The 27,922-nt window shown below is 37.0% G+C and overlaps 1 protein-coding gene across 1 annotated transcript in view; it reads left to right on the top strand.

Moving 5' to 3' along the window:
• Positions 1–27,434, top strand: part of LOC306880721 (semaphorin-6B-like) — a gene marked incomplete at both ends in the record, with an annotated part of 64,670 nt that extends 37,236 nt beyond the window's left edge. The window contains 7 exons of the mRNA XM_079434449.1: positions 12,265–12,396; positions 12,635–12,784; positions 14,019–14,198; positions 18,584–18,724; positions 20,562–20,639; positions 21,552–21,610; positions 26,518–27,434. Of these exons, the coding sequence (XP_079290575.1) occupies positions 12,265–12,396; positions 12,635–12,784; positions 14,019–14,198; positions 18,584–18,724; positions 20,562–20,639; positions 21,552–21,610; positions 26,518–27,434 (1,657 nt within the window). The remainder of the gene's footprint in view (positions 1–12,264; positions 12,397–12,634; positions 12,785–14,018; positions 14,199–18,583; positions 18,725–20,561; positions 20,640–21,551; positions 21,611–26,517) is intronic.
• Positions 27,435–27,922: the final 488 nt, after the last annotated feature.

Here is a 27,922-nt window from a genome sequence, read left to right as displayed (position 1 = left end):
ACTTACCTATTTATATTTCATATTTTATTTTATTTTAATGATAATGATATAAATATAATGACTATATAATTAATTTATATCCCGCAGCAGAAAAAAAGTATTTTTTTTATTTATTGCTGTATGATATTATTTTCATGACAGTTAACTATATATTTCCCACCAAATTCTTATAATTATGATAAAAAATTATTATAATTACAGTAATTAAAATAATGACAATTAATGATATTGTATATTTTTTATTTTTATATATTTTTTATTTTTAATCCAAAGGTTGTGGGTTCGAGTCTCGGGCCGGCAGGGATTGTAGGTGGGGGGAGTGAATGTCCAGCGCTCTCTCCACCCTCAATACCACGACTGAGGTGCCCTTGAGCAAGGCACCGAACCCCCAACTGCTCCCCGGGCGCTGCAGCATAAATGGCTGCCCACTGCTCCGGGTGTGTGTGTGTGTGTGTGCACTCTGGATGGGTTAAATGCAGAGCACGAATTCCGAGTATAGGTCAATGGGTTACTTGGCCGTATGTCACTTTCACTTAATAATTTTGAAAAAAAAATAATAATTATAAGTAGAGTAATTAAATGACAAATAATTATATGCAATGATATATATTGATGATTTTAAAATATGTGCTGGTTAAAATGTAATTGATATATAATTATAATAATATAATATAATATATAATAATAAAAATAAAAATAAATATAATATATAATATATAATTGACTATATATATATATATAAGTATTGGAACAGTAAAGACAAAATTGCTCTGTTGGCTGTGGAGTTAAGACATTTACAAATATGAGACAAGGATGAATATAAGACAAAACTACAGAATGTCACATTTTATTATTGGGTGATTCAACACACAGATGTTTTATCAGCTAAGAAGTTCAGCACTTTTAGAGGTTCATCCCTCTATCTGATGTGATCATAAGTATTGGAACAGTTGCCTCACAGGTCTTTCTAAGTGATCAGCTGTGTCCTGTTGCATTAATTCTTCAGATATTAAAAGCAGGGAATGTGTCGTATCAGTTATAGCCATTACTTCTGCATTCTGAATCTTGCATTCGATGATGACACACACAAACCAGGATGAAGACGAGGGAGCAGACTTTGAGAGAAAAGCAAGCAATTTGGATGCTAAAAGAAAAGAGGAAGTCAGTTAGAGCTCTAGCAAAAACAAAGGGCATGGAGAAATCAAGAGATTGGAATCCACCAGCGACACCAGCAACCAACAACGACCTGATCGGCTGAGAAAACAACAGTAGTTGATGACAGACAAATCACAAAAGCTGTGAAAATGAACCCTAAAATACATGTCTGTAAAATCACCAACAACTTCCAGAAAGCTGGGGTGATGCTCTGACAATCTACTGTCCTCAGGAGACTTTGACACAGAATTACAGATGCTACACAGCAAGATGCAAACCTCTGACCAGCACCAAAAATAGAAAGGCAAGATTAGAGTTTGCAAAAAAGCACAAAGGTGAGCCAGAAGAGTTTTGGAACGGTGTTTATGGACCGATGAGACAAAGATGAACCTTTATCTAAGTGATGGGAAAGCAAAAATGTGGAGAAAAAAGGGAACAATGATCCCAAGCATACAGCCTCATCTGTAAAGCATGGTGGAGGTGGTGTCATGGCATGGGCATGCATGGCTGCCTCTGGAACAGGCCCTCTCAACTTTACTGATGACTTAATGCAGTGCTTGAAGTGGGCCGGTACACAGTACCGCCACTTCTATGTTTTAGCCTTTAGAGTACCTGCACTTTTTTGTGCGTACCGGCACTTCTGACATGTTGCCGGTACTCAGAGTAAAATCGTCAGGGTCTGGGTGATTAGGCTATATGATCCCATATATGATTAGAAATTATATAGGAACTATGTAAATCACACTACCCAGGCGGGATCACCTCTCATCTCGACCAATCACATGGATCACCTCTCATCTCGACCAATCACGTGAATGAACGGAAACAGAGTTGGTCTACTTCATTGTGTGGTGCACGAGAGCATGTCAGGGGAGGCGCGCGGAGTAGTAGAATAATTAATTAATTATTGATTACTAATCTGAATCAGTACTTTATAACGAAAATCATATCTTAAAATGAAAAGAAGCAGGCTTCTTCAATCACATCATTTTAAACCGTAAACTTCTGGAAAGTCCAAAGATCCAGTGAACGAATTCAAACAGTAAGCTCAAAACAGCGTTAATACAGAGAAAACACGATTTCATCAGAGATTACGGAGAGAATAGTGATTTGCGTGAGTACCGGCACTTCTTTTTTTCCACTTCAAGCACTGACTTAATGTATGATGACAGTAGCAGAATGAATTTGGAAGGGTACAAAACCATCTTGCCTACCAATATTCAAGAAAATGCCACCAGATTCATTGGGAAGTGCTTCATATTGCATCAGGACAATGACCCAAAACACCCTGCCAGTTCAGTCAAGGAATTTATAAGAGCAAAGAAATGGAAAGTCTTAGATTGCCCAAGTCAATCTCCAGATTTAAATCTGATTGAACATGAATTTCACCAGCTGGAGAGGAGAGTAAAGGCAGAAACTCCCCAAAACAAGCAACAATTGGAATTGGCTGCATTAAAGGCTGGGAAAAGCATTTCAAAGGATGAGACCAAGAGTCTGGTGATGTCTATGGGTCACAGACTCACTGCTGTGATTGTGTGCAAGGGATCTGAGCTAAATAATAGCTTTTAATCTTTTATATCTGCCTTATGTTCAACTGTCCCAATACTTATACTCACATCAATGAGTGGGATGAACTCTAAAAGTGCTGTTCTTTTTATTTGGTAAAACATGTATGTGTTGAAACGGCTAATAATAAAATGTGACATTCTGTAGTTTTGTCTCATATTCATCTTTTAATCATATTTGCAAATGTCTTGACTCCACAGCCAACAGAGCAATTTTGTCTTTACTGTTCCAATACTTATGGAGGGCACTGTATATACAGATACATATAAATAGATAGATAGATAGATAGATAGATAGATAGATAGATAGATAGATAGATAGATAGATAGATAGATATAGATAGATAGATAGAACGATAGATAGATAGATAGATAGATAGATAGATAGATAGATAGATAGATAGATAGATAGATAGATAGATAGATAGATAGATAGATAGATAGATAGATAGATAGATAGATAGATAGATAGATAGATAGATAGATATACACAATCTGTATTGTTAAAAGCGCTATATAAATAAAGGTGACTTGACTATATTGTACTACAATGTAAAAAAAATAACTTTACTATGTTAAAGTAAAGTGAGACTAATGAGAAACACCATTTACAATAATGAGAATTTCACAAAAATGAGTGAATCATCCATGCACAGTTATGAGAATGGGATTTTTTCCATTAAGGTGATGAGGGAGAAAGTTCTTAACTGTCATTAAAATAATGTCCTAAAATAGAGTTGTTTTTCTGTAAGTAAAATATAATTTCCTCTGGGGCTGGTGGTGAAATATGATGTGGGCATGTTTTTGTGACATTCGCCCCATAAATGTGTAAAGATTACGAAACGTAACTAAATTGAAGGGAAATGGAAAGCGGTTCTACACATGTACATACGCACGTTCCTCTGTGATTTCGCTTCTTATTAGTCTGTTTTGAACCCGAGCAGCACGAATGAATCCAATTTCAAGGCAATTTGGATTTTGTTCTTTTGATATTCTGCCTAAAATGCCTGTTTTTTTTTCTCCAGAAGTGAAGAGTTTGATTGTCTCGGGAGAAAGACTGTTTAAAATTCTGTTATCGTTGATGTTAAGAAACGCCATGAACACATTTTAACAATGAAAAAAACACTGATCTGCTTTCCTCAGAAGTATAAATGGCCAGCTCACATTATGCTGTAGTTTACAGTAGCAGTTGTGACATCTGTCAAAATGTGCAAAGAGAGCGAGTCAGACAACTATACATTTAGAGAAATGTGCTTCTGCCTGGGAAGCCTGTACAAAATGTACCATAGTGGTGGTTTTAGACACTATTATCATGATGGAAATCCATGGTATTCTATGAGGTACTTTACAGTTCCATTTATATTGCATGGTTTCTTTACACTTCTGCATTTGCCAGACACTTCTATCTAAACGGATTTTATATATTTGGTTTTTGTAAATAAATTAACACTTTTATTTTTTAAAGGATGCGTCAAATTAGTTAATTTTACAAACGTTCTATTCACAATTACTTTCTTTTCAACATTTTTTTTTTAATTATACTTTTTATTCATAAAAGTGCCCTGAAAAATAAAATTCGAGTTTGTTTTTTTGCCACAAAATTATTAAAAAGCACAACTGTTTTCAACATTGATAATAATAAATATTTCATGAGCAGCATATCATCTCTTAAAAATTTAGCTTGGCATCACAGAAATAAATTACATTTTAAAATATATTCAAATAGAAATCAGCTATTTTAGATTGTAATAATATTTCCCAATATTACTGTTTTTACAGAATTTTTGTAAACAAATAAATACAGCCTTTTTGAGCATAAGAGACTTAAAAAAAAAAAAAAACATTATAAAACAGTTGTGTGTATTAATATGGTATTGGACAGTACCGTTGTAATTAGGTGATGCAACATTAGTCCGAACTCATTTGCTGATTCATTATGATGATTATTTTACAATGATTATCTCACAAAGTATCATGGTATTACCATCACCAAAGTGCCGCCACAGGCTGATTTGCACGGGAAGGTAAGAGATGAAACACTCTCACTGGAGGTTTATACACTGACATTTTATCTCCCTGTGGAAACTGAACCCCCTCCGAGCAAATGTGGCATAACATTTCGAAATGGGTGCCAGATACTCCATGATTGATACATGCAGTAAATGTAAAATGTCTTATTGTCATATCACAGAGCGGCTTTACAGTGGCACAGCATACCTGGGAGTATAAATGATCACTGGAACAAGCTAAAAAACTAAAGATTTGACGTTGAATTCCACACTGAATTTGGGCTTTGGTGCAGCACGACTCCTGAAACAACAGGGCTTGAAATAACTCCCAATAGAGAATATACATTTACATACTGTAGACCCAAAATAAAGGGCTACGGAGACAAAGAGAGGAAAAGAGATGGCAGAAGATACTGTAGCAGCCGATAATCTGAGCTCATAGGCTTATGAAGCGAATGAATCGTTGTGTTCTGTGCTGAGCTAACTGGATAAACAGTCAAGTACATCATAAAACCAGCCCAAATGTCGTTCTGTCAGCTCTCTGTGTGGGTCCCGAGAGCTCGTAACACACTGTAAGAGCCCTCACTAGTCTACAGGCTCCCCGGGTAAGCACACGATGAGTGTGTGTTCAGAATGATATACTGCAGTCCATCAGGCGGATGATGAGGGCCGTTTTCACTAGATTACCTCTCATTGTGTTCGTATGATTAGAATAAAAATGAGCTTCGTCATCAGCTTCCAAGGGAATGTTTTTGGTGTTGTATCTGCTCTGCTAGATATGCTATTTTTTTTTTACAGGAAAGAGCATATCATAGGACAGCTGCTGAGAAAGGAAAGGGATAGAGATGAATGAGAGGTTGGACATCATTTAAGGGGACAATGTGTTCAGCGTGTGAAATATGCACTTATTTATGTGTGTATTGTGATCGCTTTTGGTTTATGTTTTGTTCTCTGCATGTGAATGAAGAATAACCCAATAAACCACGAGTTGCTGTCAATAACAGTGATTTTACCTTTACCTTTATCTCTCTTCACCATATAATAAATCACTCTAACACACAGCCTTGATTGGCATGCTACCTTTTTAATAATAATAATAATATTATTATTATTATTGTCATTATTATTATTATTCAACAGTAACCAGATTATTTATTTATTATTATTATTATTAATAATAAAAAATAATAATAATTATTATTATTATGATTACTATTATTATTATATTGTATGTTGTATAATAAGTATATTGTTTGGCTCAGAAAATATTAAATCTGATTGTTATTAGTAGCAGTAGAAGTTGTTGTATTGAACGGTCTCTCAATGCTTTTATTATTATTATAATTAATAATTATATTCATTAATAATAATTTATAAGCCATATATTAATATATAACCCTAATAAATTATATTTTAGTGGAAAAAAGTGTATTATAATTATTATTGCTGTTGTTATTACTGAACAGTTAATTTCTTTAGTAATATTTTTGTATGTTACTTGATATATTTATTATTATTATTATTATTATTATTATTATTATTATTATTAGTATATGACAATATATAAGCCATATGTGACCCTGGACCACAAAACCAGTCATAAGTGTAAATTTTTCAAAATTGATTAAGCTTTCCACTGATGTATGGTTTGTTATGATCGGACAATATTTGGCCGAGATACAACTATTTGAAAATCTGGAATCTGAGGATGCAAAAAACTGGAAATATTGAGAAAATCGCCTTTAAAGTTGTCCAAATGAAGTTCTTAGCAATGCATATTACTAATAATTAATTTTTGATATATTTACAGTAGGAAATTGACAAAATATCTTCATGGAACATGATCTTTACTTAATGTCCTAATGATTTTTGGCATAAAAGAAAAATCAATAATTTTGACTCTTACAATGTATTTTTGGCTATTGCTACAAATATACCCCAGCGACTTAAGACTGCTTTTGTACTCCAGGGTCACATATGTTAATAATATAACCATGCATAGGATAATAAATTATATTATCTGTATTAATATTTTGTATGTTTGTTTGCAACCATCAACAACAGCCTACAGTTAGGCTAATGAACTGTGTGATTTGGTGCAAGAATCGTTCATTATTATTGTTGTATTAATAATAATAATAATAATAATCCAAATTATATTTTAGTTATGATTAGTATTATTTTACAAATATGAATAATAATAGTAATAATCATAATAAAAAATACAATTTATTAAGTTTGCAAGTAATATAGTTCTTTAGCTTAATTTAAGTTGTTTACTGTTGCCAAGCAATCTGTTTTTTGTTTGTTTGTTTGTTTTTAAATGTGTTTCTTAAATATCTTACCTTAAATACCATAAATGCTTCATTTTTCGCAGTAGTTCGCAGTAACATCTGAAGGGAGAGTTATTGTGTGTTGTGGTCTGGCTGTGTTACTCGCTCTAGAGTTATGGCTGAGCTTTTATACCAAAGTACAAACAGCATGAGACGCCTCCTGCTTTGCGCCGTGTCCATTTTTCTCGTTTAGTCTTCATTTCTCAGCCCCCCGTCGTGTCCTGTCTCAAACAGCTGCGAGAGGCTTTGTCGCAGAGCTTTGTGTGATGAGGTGATCTTGGCCCGTTCACCTCAAGCCCACTGGGCTGGGCAGTTACCCAGGCACGGCGCCAGAAAGCCTTTAAAGTAGTGGACGATAGCTGACCAGGGCCGAGAGCCAGAGAGAACAGGGGGAAAGTAGAGCTCGTTTGTCTAGCTTGAGCTTTACAAGGCTGTACATCACTAAATCTGACACCTCATTGGCTGGATTAGAGTTGGAGGCCACTGACAGTTTATTGGCTTAAGAGGTGTTCTGAAAATGGCTCCTATTCGGACCCCGTCTGCCTGTCTCAGTTTCTGCAATGGCAACACGCATACAAAACTCTTTTGTGAAGGAAAAGTTTGGGTTTCATAAGGTATTTTTCTCTTATGCTCACAAGGCTGCATTTATTTGATCAAATAACAATAAAATAAAGTAATATTGTGAAATATTATTACAATTGAAAATAAACGCTTTCAGTTTGAATGTATTTTAAGTTATTCCTGTGATGCAAATTCATCATTACTCCAGTCTTCAGTGTCATATGATATTTCAGAAATCATTCTAATATTCTGCTTTGTTGCTCAAGAAATATTTCTGATTATTAGCAATGTTGGAAACAGTTTTGCTGCATCATTTTATTTTGTTTAATTTTGTATTATTTTAAAATAATTGTTGGTAGTTATACAATAAAATACAATGCAAAAATAGAATAATAAAAAAAAAAATGATGCAGCAAAACTGTTTCCAACATTGCTAATAATCAGAAATATTTCTTGAGCAGCAAAGCAGCATATTTAAAGGATTTCTGAAAGATCATATGACACTGAAGACTGGAGTAATGATGAATTTGCATCACAGGAATAACTTTAAAAATAATAATAATAATAAAATAATTGCTAAAATTAAAATTAAAAGGAAAACTGGAAATATGAAAATAAAAGCTTATTCAAAAAAAGTAGTAAGTACTATAATAGTACGGAAAAATAGTCAAATAACACTGAAATAGCATGCAAAAATATTGAGTAAAATGGTGAATTCTTAAACCTTTTGAATTAAAAATAATAATAAATAAAGACAGCAAAACTTTTGAAAGGTAGTGCACAAACGATTCCTTTCTTTATATGTGGGAAACACAAAAGGTAGCACTTAAAAAAAACACAACTCAATGATTTTTGCCCGTATAATTACAGTTAATGGGATCCAGTAATGTTTCTAAAATAACATTCATCAAGATATCTTCATTTGTATTCTGCAGAAGAAAATCAGTGATGCAGGTTTGAAACAACATGAGGGAGAATAAATGAAGACAGTGTTTTCATTTTTGGTTGAACAATCCTGATTATGAGCAATAACTAGCAAACACTACTAATGAAGCCACAGTGTCGGAACATTGCGTTATTCTTTTAATCACCTTCATTTCTAGTGACCTGCTGAGGTAAAATGAGAGAGGTGTCAGTGCCCTAATAGCACTTGTAGAACATTATTGTTTTTCCCTTTATTCTTTTTAAATAGCTGAGGTAATTATAAGGTTGTGCTTCTCAGGGAAGCACAGTAAAGAGACGAAGAGGAAGGTGCCATCCAGTGACATCTCTGTTAATTTGGTGTAATCTTTGGCACAGATGTCCTCCATAAGCGCTGCAGGCGGCCGGCTCAGGCCCGTCTCCAAATCAGTCCATTAACACCAAGCCCACTGCGTCATTTCTGTCCATCAATCTGCACGCATTTTCCAAATTTTCCAAATGAGACCCTTCATTCCCAAAGCCCTTCAATTACCAATAGCCCATGTATTTTCCATGTATCTATTAGTGGGGGATATTAGAGCGGAATTGAGCAGAAATGGAATGATTAGAATTGAATGAGCAGACCTCATGATATCCGAATGCAATGATTGCTCTGGAGCTGTCTTATCTGCTTCAGTTTTATTTAGTCACCGTGTGGAAGGTGCAAGGACTCATTTGCACTCTCATTGTCATCAGGATAATGTAGCTATTGTCTCAAATTCAAGCTTGCATCAAAATTATTTTCCCTAAATGATTCCATTGGGATGAGTAACATTTTCTTTTCAGTGTCTGCTTAAAAACTATAACTTGTTAATTTGTATAATCAATTTATATATAAGTGAGCTTTCTCGCTGCATGGTTTACACAAAAATTAATCATCAATTCACCATAATGTTGTTCCAAACCTCTGTGATTTTCTTTTTACTGTGGAACACAAAAGAATATATATTTTGAAAAATATCGTTTCATTTCCCTTTGATTTTGACATTGTTTTTTTTTTTTGTTCATATAACAGAAGTTAATGAGAACCGAAACTGTTTGGTTACAAACATTCTTCAAAATATCTTCTTTTATGTTCCACAGAAGAAATAAAGTCAGATTTTTGGTAATTGAAGTAAGATCAAATATAAATATTAGATGAAAAACTTTAACTTAAAAGAGCTAAGTTGAAGTAAAATTACTAAAACTAAAATGAATGAAAGCTATATAGAAATATAAAAACGAATAAAACCCAGAAAAGCACATTAAATTCAAATGAAAACTGAAAATATGCAAATAAAAGCTAATTCAAAAAGTAATACATTTTTCATTTTACTTTTTAATTAACTTTTTATCTATGCTTTTTAGTCATTGTTAAATGAAATATATTTATTTATATTGATCTATTTATATAAACTTCCACAAGTCGTTGTTCAGAAGTTACTTTAGACTACCAGAAAACAAAATTGTGTTTAAAAGTAACCTTCCTGCTGAAAACCTGCATACTGTATGCTGATTGGCCGGGTTTAGGTGGTTTAAGCTGGTCAAGCCTGTCTCCCAGCCTGACCAGCTAAAGAAGTGTTCAAAACCCCTCTAAAACCAGCCTGCTAAACCAGCTATGACCAAACTGAAAGATCAGCTAAAACCAGCCAACCAGCTTCTTTTTTTTGGATGTTGATTCAGTGGATTCACTAAAGTTGGCAGGGTTTGTTGGATTGAGTCTATGAAGTTTGTTTCATTTGAGGCTCTTTTTGAGTTTTGTTGGAGGTGCGAGGGCTTGGATTTGCCACAGCACTATCATTTCAGATAAAGGACCATGAGGTTTGGCTCATCTTTGGCACAGCATTGGCTCAGTTTTGGCCAAATGTTGTCCAGCGTTGGCTCAGCAGGTCTGGTGTCAGGTGAGGGGTGCAGACAAGCCCTCTCTCTCTCTCCAGCTCCAGCGGGACACCACACAGAACTCGCCAAATCTGTCACCGCGTTCCAAACACACATGTTCTGAGAGCAGCTGATGGGGCCATGTGTGACCGCAGACACAGACCAACAGCCTGCTCATGTTTTACAACTCACACAGCATCACAAGAATCAACTCCATTGTTAATATTTACACGTTTGTTGTCCCAACACAAATTATAACACGTCCTGAAGGAAAATGTCATGGATTTATTACAAAATGAAAGTGATTTTGCAAAAGAATAAGAGGATGGAAATTGAAATTGAGAACAAGTAAAAACCTACATTCATTTAGTCATTCATTTATTCATTTATACGTTTAATATAAACAATATTCCCAAGAGAATGAGAGGGAGAATTATTATAATTTTGCATAACTTAATTGTGTTAAAAGAAAACTAACAATGATTATCATCTTTTAAAATGTATAAAACTTCATCTAATATATTAAGACATTTAAATGTATTACTAATTTTTTATATAGTTTTACTAGATTATGTTTAGATCATTTTTATTTGGATTACTGTTCAAAATGTTTAGGGTTGGTGAGATTTTTTTATTGTAGTTTTTAAGAGAAGTCTCTTATGCTCACCAAGGGTGCATTTATTTAATCAAAAATACTGTGAACACAGTAATATTGTGAAATATTATTACAATTGAAAAATAACTGTTTTATATTTTAATATATATTATGAAATGTAATTCAGTTCTGTGATGCAAAGCTGAATTTTCAGCATTTCTCCAGTCTTCATGATCCCTCAGAAATCATTCTAATATGCTGATTTGGTGCTTATTATTAATACTGAAAACAATTGTGTTGCTTCATATTTTTGTTGGAAACTGATACTTTTTTCAGGATCATCAGATCAATTAAAAAGTTGAAAGAACAGCATTTATTTTATTTGTAAAATGATAAATGTCTTTACAAGACTTCAGTTCACAACAAGCCTTCGATAAGATTTGTTGTCTTGTTGTGGCCAAAAGCTGAAATCTGGACAGATAAAGAGGATCCAAGTTTCCTCAACAGTCCATCTGACCTCCCACCGCTTGGAAGTGGAGGAGAGAGAGAGACAAGCTGCCCTGGAACACATGGTGAACACCTGCAGACCAGAACACACACACACACACACACACCATCGGGCTGTACACTTGCCCATCCTGGCAGTTCATTTTACAGCTTCCTTCTGTGTCTGATTGATCTATGATTTTCTTTTTGTTTCATGTACATCAAGCTATAATATTTTGCTTTAAAAGGAAGAATTCACCCAAAAAATAAAACTGTCATCATTTATTAATCCTCATATCTTTTCAAAGAGGTTTTTCTTTCTTTTATGAAACACAGAAGATGTTTTTCATTTATTTTTTCATGTATTGAAAGCACACAGTGACCAAAAAGCACCACGACAAGGCAAAAAAAACAAAAATAGTCCATATATATATTGTATTGTTATATGTATAATGGTTATGTGCACTTGAATTTGCTCTGGAGTTTTTAACAATCTGATGTGAGTGGCTGTGGAGACACTCTCTAATGAGAGCTCTAGAAAAACGAATGGTCTTGTTGTGACGTCACTTTGGCTTCGGGTAACAGTGTGTGTGTGTGCTTGAGAAAATGTGTCAGACTGCGAGTGTGTGTGTGTGTGTGCTTGAGAAAATGTGTCAGACTGCGAGTGTGTGTGTGTGTGTGTTTGACGTATGGATTGGATCAGTGATGTGTCTTGACCCTCTTGCTGCTCTGTGTCTTCCCAGCATCCCCGGCTCGGCGGTGTGTGCGTTTGACATGCAGCAGCTGGCACGTGTGTTTGAGGGCAGATTCAAGGAGCAGAAATCACCAGAATCCATATGGACACCTGTACCTGATGAACTAGTACCTAAACCCAGGTATCTATCTGTCTGTCTGTCTGTCTGTCTGTCTGTCTGTCTGTCTGCCTGTCTGTCTGTCGATCCATTCATCCACCCATCATTCTATGCATCCATCCATTCATCTATCTAGCCATCTATTATTTATCTATCTATCATTATAGTGTTCTGGTTTGTAGCTTGAAATGCACTAATGAAGTGTTCAGTTTGGATATTTATATCGTGAATGTGGCTCTTTCACTTTCTTTTACTTTCCTAGGCCTGGAGGATGTGCTGTCCAGGGGTCAAGGTTCAGCTCCTCCAACTCCCTTCCTGACGAAGTGCTGAATTTCATCAAAACTCATCCTCTGATGGATGAAGCAGTTCCTTTGCTTGGACACAGACCGTGGATAGTCAAGACTATGGTCCGGTAAGATGAGGACACTACTCAACACGGGTGTTGTGGAAAAATATCAATAAACCCCAAGATGCTTGTTATATGAAGTGTGTTGCAGAGAGTTGAAAAGGTGAAACGTCATTCTCAAGGTCTGCTAAAAGTCGTGCTGCTTAAACTGAAATTGGCTGAGATATCAGGAATCAAAGTACGAGCTTTGATGTAGTGTGGTTAGTTTTAGCAGCACCTACACTCAAAGGACATCATTCTGTGAGCATTCCTATTAAGAGCGTTCCTATAGTGTCTATAGTGTTCCTATAGTGTCTCTCAAGGTTAGTGGGGAAAAAAAACCCTAGTTAAAATATAAATCTGAACTCCAGAAGTGCTTCTGCAGAGAGTAAATTGCCTGAGGCCTTCCGACTCGAAGCAAAGCTTCTGTGCAAAGAGGAAAAATAAAGCTATGAAACATCTCGCTTTTAAAAATTTGATTGAAATGGCCACTGGGTTCCTTCAAGATAACTAGAGGTAAATTGACACAAAGGAGAGTGGTACTCCGGTGTACATTTGATTCAGAGACGCTGGTGAAACTCCTCTGTGTTTGCTGAATTTAATCCAAATAAGCCTTTATACACCTAATCTTCTCAAGTCTCAACAGAGAGAATACAATTTGCAAATCTTAAATCCCTTTTCATTTATTTCATAAGCTGTATTAAGAATAATACACCAAGAATGGTTTAAAGCAGATAGCAGCAGCACTAAAATCTGATTTATGTTTGAAGCTATTAAATGACAAACTGTGACCATCTGCTTGAACTCAACGGATCAAAATGAACCCTATTTACTTTCTTAATGTTTCAGTGCACAATTCATCAGTGAATGCTATTCTAAAGACAATATCTCTTTGCAAAGTTTATTCTAATTGTAATAACTTGATTTACCTTTGAAAGGACTGTTTTATTCCTCCTGTTATATTGTAAGTAGGCCATGTGGGTGGGGAAAATAATATAGTGTTACATTGTTTTTTCTTATTCAGTATTCTGTTTCTTTTGGAAATATAGCACATTATTGTTGCAAAATGGCTTTCAAATGCAGTTTTGTGCACTATTTTATTTGGCTACTGTAAACAGCTTACATTTAGCATGATGAAATATATTCTTGGCTGACAATTTCTCTTTTATTATCTTTCATCATATTGATGTTGCAACTGTTTTCTAAAAGCAATAAGCTTCTGTAATGGTGTGCATATTGTTCTATTTCCCTCACTTTTAAGGTACCAGCTGAACACTATGGTGGTGGACACTGAGGCAGGCCCACATCGCAATCGGACCGTGGTGTTCCTCGGATCCACCAGAGGAACCGTTCTCAAGTTCCTCATCACACCCAGCCCAGAGAACCCGTACTCCAACACCAATACTTTTCTGGAAGAACTGGAGGGCTACAACCCAGAAAGGTGAAGGGATATTGTGTTTGAAACCAGTTTGAGGCAAGACCATTGTTTTTACACTGGTCAGTTTTGAGATTTTGGCACATTTTGCGTCTTCTGACAGAATAGTAGAAAGAAAACATCCAAAATATACATTTAAATATTTATTTTATTACACTTCATTAATTTGCATGTGTAGATTTGAATTACAATACACATTTAAAGGCTGTTTTCCCAAAACCTCCATTTCAGTAAACAATGTAGTCATCATCATCATCAGCTCAGTTCAGTTCTTATCCAATAGTGTCAGCCAATTTAATAATGCCGTAAATGTTAAATATGGTGATTTTTTTTTTCTAATTGTTGATAGTGTTTTCTGATTTATGGAGTGATAAAAGGAGATATCCTGCAAAAACCTTAATTCTGATATGTTAACAAAATGAATTTTGAACCTTGCTTTATCCAATGTTCGTATTTCATTTCTGGAATTATATGCAAATGAGTGCATATTTAATTAGACATTGCCTCATTTGCTGCCTCATTTGCATATTTAAACATAACTTTTCAGAAAAATTAGATTGAAAAACAATTGCCTTAATTAAAAATATGACAACCCGAGAGAGATATGCTGCCTCCAAAAATATTAAAGCGTCTTAGTAGACAAGAGGTTACATTGGTTTTACATGCCTTGATGACTTCCTGCCTTCTAGATAAGGCAGCTTGTTGCAGGATTCGGACACAGAGTATGTCTTTGAAAAGTCAGGAGCTGAGATCAAGTCTTTTTGGTTTAGTTTTTTTGTACTTAGCATCCTTTCATTTCAATTCAATTCAATTTTCACTTTATTGTTGGAATTTCTTCCAAAAATTGTCTCGCATCCCATAGCGTTTACTGTCTAACATTAATTCACAGCAGTACACATTACACAATACAATACATACACATACAAAAGTACACATTGGTACACATCCATCTGCAGTGCAAAAAGCTTAAGTACCTTCCATTCCTCAGAATCTTGCTGCCTACTTAGATCCCGTATTCTGATTAATTATTTTTACTGACTGATGAACAAAATGTTTACGTAATCTGTTCAATCTGGCATATGGTACTCTCAGTCTAATATTCGATGGCAAAAGTTGATATTCCTCATACAGAATATGGAAGAATCAGACATAATTTTACCTGTCAGGGACAACATTTTGTTCTTGTCCAACTCATGAAAACTTGGCTCAAGCATTTGACCCACAATCTTAGAACAGTTAGATATTAATCTCGCCAGTCCAAGGATAATTTCCTTTGTCTTCTTTTCATTTATAACAAGTGAATTCCTCTCACACCACTCCACTAATCTATCTGTACAATACTGATGCATACTGAGATCATCTTCACTCCCCCTATGTGTCATCTGAGGACTTCAATATATATGTGTTTACACTGTCAGATTTACAATCATCTGTATACAAAGTAAAAAGAAAAGGTGAACTCTCACACCCCTGAGGCGCTCCTGAATAAGTATTGAATTTGAATATGTCTGATTAACTTTAACTAGCTGTGTTCTACCTATCAAAAATGAATAATACCAATGCATCAAATAAGGATTTACTTTAATTTGAATCATTTTTGTCAGTAGAAGCTCTGGCTGTATTGTATTGAATGCAGGCGTAAAGTCCAAAAAGAGGGCCCGAGCTATAGTTTTAGGCTTATCCAGATGTTTCAGGATCAAATGTAACAATGCTACAACTGCATCTTCAGTGCTATGATTTTGCTTATTTGCAAACTGACAAGTGTCTAAATTACCCTCTACTGACTTTAGGAGTTGTTTTACCACGATTTTCTCTAAAGTTTTCATAATAATAGGCGTTAAGGCTATGGGCTGAAAATCACCTAATTCCTCTGCCCCAGATTTCTTTGTAAGAGGTATTACATGTGAAGTCTTCCACATATCAGCGATAACATGAGCATCTAAGGACCTCTGAAAAATAGGCTGCCATACAGGTGCAAGCTCATCTGCAATTTTGTTCAGAATGAATGCACTAAGATTATCTGGTCCTGTAGCCTTCCTCTGGTTTTAATTGTTTAAAAGTATTCCTCACCTGTTCAACTGTAAAATCAATTCTGTCTGAACACTCTGGTCTGACCGAATTAAAAATACTCATTCTCCGATCTAAAATATTCCCTTTTTTTAAACCTGGAGAAAAATGTATTCAACTGATTTGCAAACTCAATCTCATCACCTACTACTAATGACTTCTGTGTAGCTGATAATCCAGTCATTCCCTTCATGGTATCCCATACCTGTCTCGTACGATTACTTTTAAAAGCCTTTTCCAGTTTTGACCTATATGCCATCTTTGCCTCTTGTATTTTCCCCTTTAACTTCTTTTCTAGACACTGTTTCTTATCTGTTTCCAGACTTCATTTATTTCCGATAATTCTTTTTTATCAAGCAGTTTCCCACAGCTGTTTACTGTTGTTGACGTTTAGCCCTGGATTAAAACCTTTAGCACTGTCAAAGAGTAAAAGATATTCAGTATCAAATACAACTGAAGAAATAAATCCATGCTTTTTATCCACAAACAAACAAACACACAGCACCTCTGAAAATGTCCTCAAAAGCAAAAGGAGGAAAAACGATTCAACAGGGTTTCTGATTATTTTGTGTGTGTGTGTGTGTGTGTGTGTGCACGCGCTCTGATGGATGAAAACATGGCTGGGGTTTTGAAGATGAAAGGCAATACCTGTCTGGAGGAAGAACAGTAAGGTTCAGAGAGATGCATGCTGGGAGATGAAGGCGAGTTGTGTGGTGGTTGAGATAAGGTTCTCAGCAGGACGCAGCGCTCGCTGAGAAACACACACACACACCTGAAACAAAGAGATCACTTTGTCTGCTTGACCTTCTGTCCTGCCTCAGGTGTTCTCTGGATACCATCCAAAACTCTCACACAACTTCCTGTAATATGTCTCATTTGTCTTCCAGCTATTTATCAGTGTTTAAATTACATGTCTGATATATGTAGAGCTACTGCTGGGGAGTTTCTCTGAGACACCGGTGTTGTTGCGGCAATTTAATGCCTTATTAGCGCTTGGCGGTTAATGTGAGTTGGAAACAGACCAACTCTGACTGAATCTCTTTTAGTGTGTATTTTTTGGGCTGTTTGCCACTTTTTTTTATAGTCACAGACAGTAGAAAGAGGAAAGGAGATTGCTGAAGAAAAAGGGAGAGTGAGGAAATTGGATTGAGAACAAAGCTGGACGAAATTCAGATTTTAAGAATTTGTTCACAAATTGGAGAGTTGGCCACACCCCACAGGACGTTAAAGTTAAATTTACTAAATTACAAGTCATAAATTTAATAGGTAGTGCATTCTGGAGAAATTAAGTCTTGGTGCATAAATTAACTGTTCATTATTTATTTATTATACTTTTATTCAGCAATGATACATTAAATTGATTTAAAGTGACAGCAAAGTCATTTACATTGTGATGCAAAAATTCTGTTTCAAATAAATGCTGTTCTGATCATCAAAAATTATCAACACTGACAATAATTAAATCATAAATAAATGTTTCTTGAGCAGCAAATTAGCATATTAGTGACACTGACGACTGGAGTAATGATACTGAAAATTCAGCTTTGCATTACAGGAATAAATTACATTTTAAAATATTTTCAGATCAAGTTATTTTACTGTAAATTGTAACAATATATCACAATATTACTGTTTTTACTGTATTTTTCAACCCATGTGTGCATAAAAGACTACTTTTATGCTTCATCCATTCATAAAAAGTACTATCTAAACATAATCTAGTAAAATTATATACTAAATAGATAAAATGATCTAAATCTAAATTTTTTAACTATATACCATTTTATACATTTTTAAGATGGAAATCATATTGGTTAACTTTCTTCATCACAATATCCCAATTAAGTATAAAAGGGTGAATTTTGAATAATTCATTACTTTGGTTTGAGTGAATGTTTGAAATTTATTAAAAACAAATTAAATTCCTCCTTCCTTTTCATGGGAATATTGTTTTAATTCATAATAAACACTTTCACTTTCCATCCTATTGGTCTTTTGGAAAATCTCTTTAGGTTTACCTTCTCTCTGACACCATTTTGCTACCATTAAGACTAGGTAAATGACATATACTGCATGTTCTATACATAAATAACCTCTGTTGTGATTGGCTAACCTCTTTGCATGTGAAATGAGTTCAAATATCTCCGCCCTGCTGCTGAGTGCGGGTGGTCACACTGTATGTTAATGTGTTCATGACTCATGGAGACGCTGATGTGAAGTTTTAACGGTTTTAATGAGTGTGTGTATCCGTGTTCTAGGAAATGTTTGGTTGTAAAAGTGCACAAGGGGTTGTATTGATGACTTCAATGTGTGTGTGTGTGTAGGTGCGGTGATGACTCTGTGCAGGCGAGGCAGCCTCTCTCTCTGACCCTAGACAAACCCAGTCACACACTCCTGCTGGCCTTCCACTCCTGCGTGGTGAGAGTGCCTGTCGCACGCTGCCAACTGCACTCCAGATGCATGAAGTAAGAACACACACACACTTTCAGTCTGTACACTGATTAAACACACTGTCATTAACATGCATTCTCGTTTTACATCTTGAAGTAAATTGTGCCACCCAAACGCACACTGCTTCATCAGCGGCTTTGAAATTACTGTGACCCAGCTTTTACAGTTTCCTTCAGACACACACACACACACACACATGCACACACTCCTGGCCCGTCTCCCGGACGGCACATTTGGAACGGTCTCTTCCTGTGAAGCAGTAAAGTTCTGATGTAATTCAGCCGTGATTAATAGAAGAGGCTTTGATTGAGTCTGCTGATGTTCTCTCTCATCTTGCGGGATGCAGTACAGTACCATCTGCACCAGTTCAAGTCTCTCCTATCCACTTTGTACGTCTGCAGCACCATGTGCCACTCAAATGACTCTTGCACCAGCAGTCTGTGTTGCTATGGGTGGTACACTCATGGAAGCAATGTGTAGGATTTACTTGTTCACTCAGAAATTGCTACACTGGAAAAAAAATGGATTAGAAACAGTTTTGCTAGCAAATTTTACAAATAATTACAAAGAAGCCACAAGTAACACATTGAATTTAACATGAAAATTTGAAGTAGAAAGTATTTTCTTGCAAAATATTCTCAAATAATCTTTTTTTATTTGCAACTTAAAAAAATTTTTTTTTTACACTATACATAACTTTAAAACTTCCTTTTCCTCAATGCGCAAGCTCACATAGATGCTAAACAAAGAATACAGTACTAAACGTAAATGCATTGTTTTAAATATTATAAATTTATATGGCAAATTGTGATTGAAAAATGGTAAGGCTATTAAAAAAATAATTAAAGTTAATTATATTTATTGCTGTCTGGAATGTAAATCTGCTCACTTTAAAGTTTTCTTTTTTTATAACACTTTGCTACAATGTAAAGTAGTGAGTGTACAGCTTGTATAACAGTGTAAATTTGCTGTCTCCTCAAAATAACTCAACACACAGCCATTAATGTCTAAACCACTGGCCACAAAAGTGAGTACATCCCTAAGTGAAAATGTCCAAATTGGGCCCAAAGTGTCAATATTTTGTGTGGCCACCATTATTTTCCAGCACTGCCTTAAGCCTCTTGGGCATGGAGTTCACCAGAGCTTCACAGGTTGCCACTGGAGTCCTCTTCCACACCTCCATGATGATATCATGGAGCTGGTGGATGTTAGAGACATTGCGCTCCTCCACCTTCCGTTTGAGGATGCCCCACAGATGCTCAATAGGGTTTAGGCCTGGAGACATGCTTGGCCAGTCCATCACCTTTACCCTCAGTTTCTTTAGCAAGACAGTGGTCGTCTTGGAGGTGTGTTTGAGGTCGTTATCATGTTGGAATACTGCCCTGTGGTCCAGTCTCTGCTTCAGTATGTCACCGTACATGTTGGCATTCAGGGTTCCCTCAATGAACTGTAGCTCCCCAGTGCCGGCAGTACTCATGCAGCCCCAGACCATGACACCCCCACCACCATGCTTGACTGTAGGCAAGACACACTTGTCTTTGTACTCCTCACCTGGTTGCCGCCATACACACTTGACACCATCTGAATCAAATAAGTTTATCTTGGTATCAGACCACAGGACATGGTTCCAGTAATCCATTTCCTTAGTCTGCTTGTCTTCAGCAAACTGTTTGCATGTCTGTCTCTCTCTCTGTTTCAGTCTCTATAAATCATAATTTCTGTTCTCCAGTTTTGTTTTCTGTATTCGTTATAGAGGAGTTCAGTATTGTCCTCTGTAATAACATTGACAAACATTGTTTGTTTGTGTGTGTGTGTGTGTGTGTGTGTGTGTGTGTGTGTGTGTGTGTTTAGAAACTGCATTGCGTCCAGAGATCCATACTGTGGCTGGACCAGAGGAAGTACCTGCTCACTCCTGAGGCCAGGCACCAGGTTAGAAAGAAAACCAGAAACATACTCTACACAAATATAAATGCTTGCTGTTGCATGCATGCTGCCCTGTTGTCCATTACATGACTCTAAGCCTCAACTCAAGGTGGCGATAGAGTTACCCTCAAATTTTTATGCAGTTAAAGGTGTGCAATTTCAGCACCACTACTGTCACCAGATGTAAATGTTTTTACACAGGTTTCCAAAACACTCTGCACATCTGCCATTGGCCAGTCAAACATATAGTCCCGCCCTCACACTCATGTCTTTGCTTGAGCCAATGCTGATGTGTTAACCCAAATAACTGTAATTAGAAGGATCTATTAAAGTTTTGAACAAATGTTCTTCCAGTTACATTCATTATTCAAAGCTATGTGATCTTTAATAATAATGATCTCAAAGTTACCACAAAAACATTAAAAATGGAATGTGCCCTTAGCCAAGAAAAACATTTAAAATATTTGTTGAAACATTTTTAAAAACTAGACTTTTGAATGTTCAGATAACATTCAGAAATAACATTCAGAGGACATTCAAACAATGTTTTCATGACTTAATTGGAAAACAAATGTTCCAATTGGAACAAACTGGATGGGAATGTTTTGGTAGTTCAAAGTACAGTGTTTGAATATTTGCATATTCCTTTAAAAAAAGTACTTTAATATAAAGAATATATACTGTTCACCTTTAAACCAGATGTATTATTATTCACCTAAAAAAAACAGACAAAAAAAAAACAGCTGTCAAATGTGTTTTGAATTGTGTTCAGACACATTTCTAAATGCAATGACGCATGAAATTGAGTTTGCATAACTAGAAGTGCATGCATTCACGTACTTGCATAGAATGTGTGTCGTGTATCTAATCGGTGAATTTGCAGTTAATGTTCAAATCCTTTTTTCTCCTGTTTTGCAGATTACCTTTTGTGCAGGACGTTGAATATGGAAACACCACACATCTCGGAGACTGTGACGGTGAGTTTGTGAAACTGTTTGGGATGTGACCTTTAGCTTCCCGCTCTACCTTCAGCGCATCTCCCCTTCCTCGAGAGAATTCTCTTGCAGCTCTTCAACAATACAGAAAAGATCCAGTCTGGTCTGGTTTGAAAGTTTTGCTCAAGCAGTCAAAGTCACGAGAAAGTCACAGGTTGCATCGGGAGAGATGGAGGAAGATAATGAGTCTTTTCTTTTTAGAAATTCATTGATTTCTTTAAAGTACGAGGTGTCTGGGTGCGCGTTAGCGACTGTGTTTACATTGTCAAAAAGACAAAAGATGGTTTATATTTTCAAACAATGAGAAGCTTAGATTCGCTTTCCGCTCTTTATGGCGTTTTGCAAATCTGGCACCATATGAAACACTCTCTGTCAATCTCTGCAGTTTTCATGGCTCAAAACGCTTAAATTTGTTCCAAAGTTCAGATTTAGCAGAATGTGGAACAGCAGTGAGGTTCTCAAGTCTCATCTTCAGGAGTTCTTGACATAACAGACTGCCACAGATACTCAGACAGAAGAGGCTATATCTCACTGCAGCCATGTAGATTCAGCTGAGTCACACAGAAGAGAGAGAGAGAAAGCGCACAGAATCAAATAGATTAAAGTTCAATGGTTTAGTAAGTGTGTACTTTCAATGAATCTGTTTCTGTGTGATAGTTTCAGGATAAAAATGGGGAACAGCAGCTGAATATGGGTGTCTTTTTTGGATTGCTAATCTTTACACAGTTTGATTTAGGAAAAGAATGATGGAGTGAGCTTAAAACAGTGGTTCTCAAACTTTTTGAGTCAAAGGCCCCCCGTTGTCCAAAAGGTATTTCCAAAATTGACTGGTATTTCTGCTGTAATTATGACTGCTTGTTTTCTTTTTTTATTAACATGAAAAAAATTTTTTATTGACATGACATTGATATATTAAACTATTTACCTGTGATTAATTTTTACAGGTAATTTTTTTTTAAAGGTTCATGAATCATATGTCCTTCAATAAAATAATTATTGGGGGGGGGATTGACTGACTGTGGTAATACACAGTACTCAACCCACTCATGTTTGCTGCGATACACTTGTCACAATGGTATGGTAAATGTGGGTGTATGAATATAGCCGAGGGGTCAGACTTCTAAACCTCAGAAAAACTGTACAATGTGCAGATCCTTGTATAATGACCACAGGAAGCAGATGAGTGCTTTGCACAATCTGACTCTGCTTTAGCCTAGATTTAAACTGCTGATTTTGTCTGGCCAGAGGAGAATGGCACTATTTCGACACACTATTTCCCCATCTAAATACCATAAAGCTGATATAAAGCCACCCAGCTTTACATCAAGCTGATGTAAAGCTGCTTTGACACAATTTGCATTGTTAAAAGCGCTATACAAAAAATAGTGACTTGGCTTGACTTACTGTACAGTGAGAGCATGTTTATTCGCTTTAACATTCAACATAAAGCTGGAGGCTGAAGGATGTATTTACAGACAGAGGAAAGGGAGGGACGGAATTAACATGGAGAACAAAATGAACCCCAACATCATGAGGCAAATGGGAACTAATTAAAGAGATCCTTGAAAAGAAATTTAGGCACATTCATAATATAATGAGCCCATAGAAATGCGTCTGTAAAATAGCTGCCGTCTGGCCAGTCTAATATGATTTGGTTTTGGGATATATGAAGCAGAGTCACAGGCTCATTAAACTCAGCACTCCTGCTGAAACGGCTCCAGTCTGCCGGTCAGCCATCCTCTCATCTACATCAAACACTTGTCTTCCTCTGTCCTCGCTCGCTCCATCCATCACATAGAATTCAGACATATTTTAAAGAGCCTAAGACGAGTGAAACAGTGAATTCCAAAAAAGATCAGAACAGAGAGAGAGAGAGAGAGAGAGAAATGAGTTTGTTCAGAGCTTTGTTTGATGCTTGACAGAAGCAGGCAAGCAGAGTTGTGCAAGTTACTTCCAAACTGTAATACATTACTGATTACTTGTTACTGTTATTTAAAAGTAATGCCTTACCTTACAATATTACTGTCTCAGAATTGTAATGCGTTACATGACTCCTCTATTACTTTTGAGTTACTTTCACCAAAATAACTACAGAAGTAGAACTTAACATACTAAAATGACAAAATGTACCAGAGCCCTGCATGGGCCTCAAATTTAGGCCCGAGACGTTGAGGCCCTAGCCTGGCCCAGCCCGTGTCCAACAGCTTATCAGAATTACCGACACTACTGCGTTACATCAAAAAAGTAATCCATTACTGTAATACATTACTTTTGTAATGCGTTACTCCCAACACTGCAGGCAAGTACATTAAAATTAGCCAAATAGTCATGTTAATGTTAATTTTAGATGACGTTTTAAAGCTATTAAATTTATCCAGCCAAGCACAGTGAGTTGTTTTCTCTTTGTCTTGTCAGTATTGCATAAATATATTAATTTGCTTTAAATACAGTACAGTTACACTTATTAAAATTATTAAAATATTTTTTTCTATTTTAATATATTTTAAAATAGAATGTATTACTGTTATGGCAAAGCTGAATTTTCAGCTGAAAATATACTACAAATACAAATAATACAAAGATGTTAGAGAAATCTATCAATGGTCAGGAGGTTTCTGTCTCTTGAAATGATTGCTACACCCCTGAGGACACACACACACACACACACACATTACAAGCAATCTTGTAGCAGTATTTTAGTCTTTAGGAATGTTCAAAGGAAACAAAATATTAACAAAAGGGTTGAATTGTTGAGTGTGTTGTGTGCATCAGACTCCTGCTGTTACAATAAACAAATGCAATGAGAGTTGCGATTCCCAGCTGAGACCACAACAGTTTTAATGGCAGAAAACAGAAAGGGAATATGAGAGAGAGAATACAAGAAGAGATCAGAAAATGAGTTTGTGTATGAATGTTTGTGTGTATGCCTATGTGTCAATCTCTATCTACAGTATGCGTGTTGGGGAATAGAAATGTGCTTTGTCAAAGAGTGTATGCATTGTTTTGTTTTTGGTAATGCCATTTTCTGGACACTACCACAATGGCAGTACCACAGTATTCTTTGAAGGGCTGCACACAATATTCATTTATGACTGAAAGAGTGAGTGACCAAACAATGAACAGTTCACCCAAAAATGATCATTTACTCCTTTTCATGTCATTCCAAACTGGTTTGTCTCCTTTTGTGGCCTACAGTAGAAGGAAAATCATTTGGACTGACGTGTGGGTGAGTAAATGATGACAGAATTTTCCTATTTGGGTGAACTATTCTTTTAAAAGTCCTCTTACTGTCAAGACATTTACTAGTTTGGATAATGAAGTAGACACAGAGTCTGACAGCTTCTCATTTCTGAGACGGCTAACAGCCCACACATAAACGGCACCGCTAGAGGAGAGATAGTCAGCGAGAAGAAAGCCAAAAGAGGAGATAATAGAGGAAAAGAAGTAGACTCAGAAAACAGAGGTTAAAACCAAGGACATCTCACAAGGAACAGCAGAAGAAAGAGTACAAGAAATGCTGTTAAAAGAAAGAAAGAAAGGCCAGGATTACACAAACACCAATTCCAAGAGAAACTATTAGAAAGCAGAGTATGAAAAGCATGAGTCATCAACTCCAAAAACTGCTGCGTCCTTACATCTACTCACACTTCCAGTATGAATCTCAATTGCACAGGTTGCTCATGGTCAGTGACTGACAGTGGTGTTTGCATGTTCATGGTTCTTGAGGCAGGACTTTTAAGTGAAAGGTTTCTAAGGTCATATTCCATCTCTGGAAGGTCACAGCCTTAGCCTCCTGAAACACACACTGTATCAAGTTCACCGAATTAGAAGTGACTGTAGTCAACAGTCTCTTGTTTTCTGATCGATTGCTGGGGCTGTAATGTACAGAAACTCAATAGATCAATTGCACACCGCTTCATAAGTCATGAGGAGCTTCTTTGATGTTTTTGTAAGCCATTCAAGTGTCAGTTTTTAAATGATTAGTCCTCTTGAGCTTAATCGTGTCAATCATTGTAGATGTTACAGTGTTTTTTTAGTAGTCCCAAAACTGCATTTTGGCCTTCAAGGGACAGTTTTATTAAACAGGGCAAATTAGCGGGAGAGCGCAATTCCAAAACAGCACCGATTGGCGTGGGAATTTCTGCAGGTGATTTACTAACAACGCGCAAACTAAAGAACACAGATGCAACATCTCATTTATATATTGACCAACGCAATATACCAAGCGCAGCACAAATTAGCATAGTCACAAGTAAAGAATAAAGAAATAAGCCACATTATGTTGAAAAGAACTGGAGGCCAAAAACTGAAGTTTTGATAGACCTGGTATTGCGTGACTCCTAGTTGAGGGTTCCAAGTCATCTTTTATTTGCTGAAGCAAATTAAAAATAGCATGGCTTGGCAAATTATATGTTCATATAATGTGTTCTGGCATTCCAAATACATTATTATGTGTGGGAAAAAATCCTCTCCCTTCTACCACGAGCTCTCTGTTCTCTGCGGTGCCTCCTCCTAGCAACAACAATTGCCGCCATTTCAAGCATAAAATAGTTTAAGACGTGCTTTTTGGAAGCGTTAAATGATGGAGCAAATACCAGTAATTTGACGAGCACAAATGTTAGTAAATCGGGTTGCATGATTCATTTGAATACTCTCCTCCCATAAATTTTGCGTCTGAAATGGAAACTCTTAAATACATATTCAATAAGGTCAGGCACAAAAGTAACTGTGTTCATGCCTTTTCAGCTTTTCAGTGCGTCTTTAATAAATCCCGACAGTAATATTTTAACGCCAAAAGAAGGTTTGCACTGGCGCAAACTGTTAGTAAAACTGGCTCCAAGTTCCTTGTTGTTTTTGGATTGTAACATATTTTGCTCTCTTTCTTGCAGGCCTGTTACGTGAGAGTTTTATGGATGAGCCAGAAAGTCTTGTTACTTTGAACCTGCTGGTTGTCGCTGCAGTCTCTGCATTCTCCACCGGGGCAGCCCTCTCAGGCCTGGCAGTGTGCTGGATCATGGGTCAAAAACACCGCCACCGTTCGCACAGCAACACTCCTTCGTCCAGTAGTCAGCGGAAGAGCGAGAAGGAACGGTGCATGATGGGACAAAGCAGGAGCGGCTCCGTGATGAGCGTATCCCGGCACAGCGGCACGGACCGGCCACGTTCGCAGGGAGAGACACTCTTCGTAATGCCGAATGGTTGGGTCAAAGCGGGCGACTTGGATCCAGGTCTGCTTCCCACACCCGAGCAAACTCCCCTGCAGCAGAAACGTGGGCTACGCCTGTCCGATTCCGGATCCAGTTGGGACCAAAGCCAGACCTTCTTGAGCTCGGTGGGAACCCAGTGTCCACCTCCACCATCCACCTTGTTTCTTAGCTCTAAACTCCTGCAAGGGTCCGGTCGACGCCATGAGGAAGCCATTGAAACTTGTATCGACCGCCAACGCTACGTATCTCTCTCCAAGTACCGGGATCAGGGAATATGCCCAGGCACTCTTCTTCGCAAGTCGGCAGGCGAATACAACTACCCCATGACTCCCCAAGACTCCCCCGACCGGCGGAGAGTGGTGTCAGCGCCCAGCACCCAGATAGAGTACAGCGGAGAGCCGCTACGCTGGACCCACGAAGGCTACATCTTCAGCAGTCACGGCATACCTCCAACGGGCCATCACTACACCCCGGCCTCGCAGCATCCTGCAGGACTGACGCGCTCTGTGCTCCATGGGTCCCGGGGGCTCATCGACCTGGCGGACTTCAGCCACCTGCTCGGGAAGGGAGGAAGCGATCGGACACCAACAGGCCAGTGAACAGAGAGGAACCAAGATGCGAGGAGTGGGAAATTGTAGAAACGTGAGCGGCTGAAACCTCATGTGGACTGCGGAGCGCAACCTGGCTAATCACAGCAGCTCTCTGTGTCTCTCTCTCTCTCTCTGTTTCTTTCCTCACCTGCTTGTCATCCTTTTCCTCATTTGTCTGGAACTGCTTGCATGAGGAAAAGCCAAAACGGACCTCGCTGAGAAGAGCAGCAATTTCTACTGGAAAACACCTCTTTCTTCTCTCTATTTATCACTCACAATCACACAAATGTGTAGACAGAGATGTGCTTTTCCCTGTAGCTCTCATTCTTGCTGACTGACTATGAGTGCAGCTTACCAAACTTTATTGAGCCTTTATCAGATGGAGGAAAGAACCGTAGACATCTTGAAGATTATCTATCCCTGAATCTGTTCAGACCTTGACTCTCTTTAGCAGGTTACCCTTTCAGCAGATTTGTAAGTTTGATATAATGACAGCA

This window comes from Barbus barbus, assembly GCF_936440315.1.
Source record: "Barbus barbus genome assembly, chromosome: 15".
Lineage (NCBI taxonomy): Eukaryota > Metazoa > Chordata > Actinopteri > Cypriniformes > Cyprinidae > Barbus > Barbus barbus.
The sequence above is the reverse complement of the archived record's forward strand: the minus strand, read 5'-3'. Positions and strand labels throughout refer to the sequence as shown.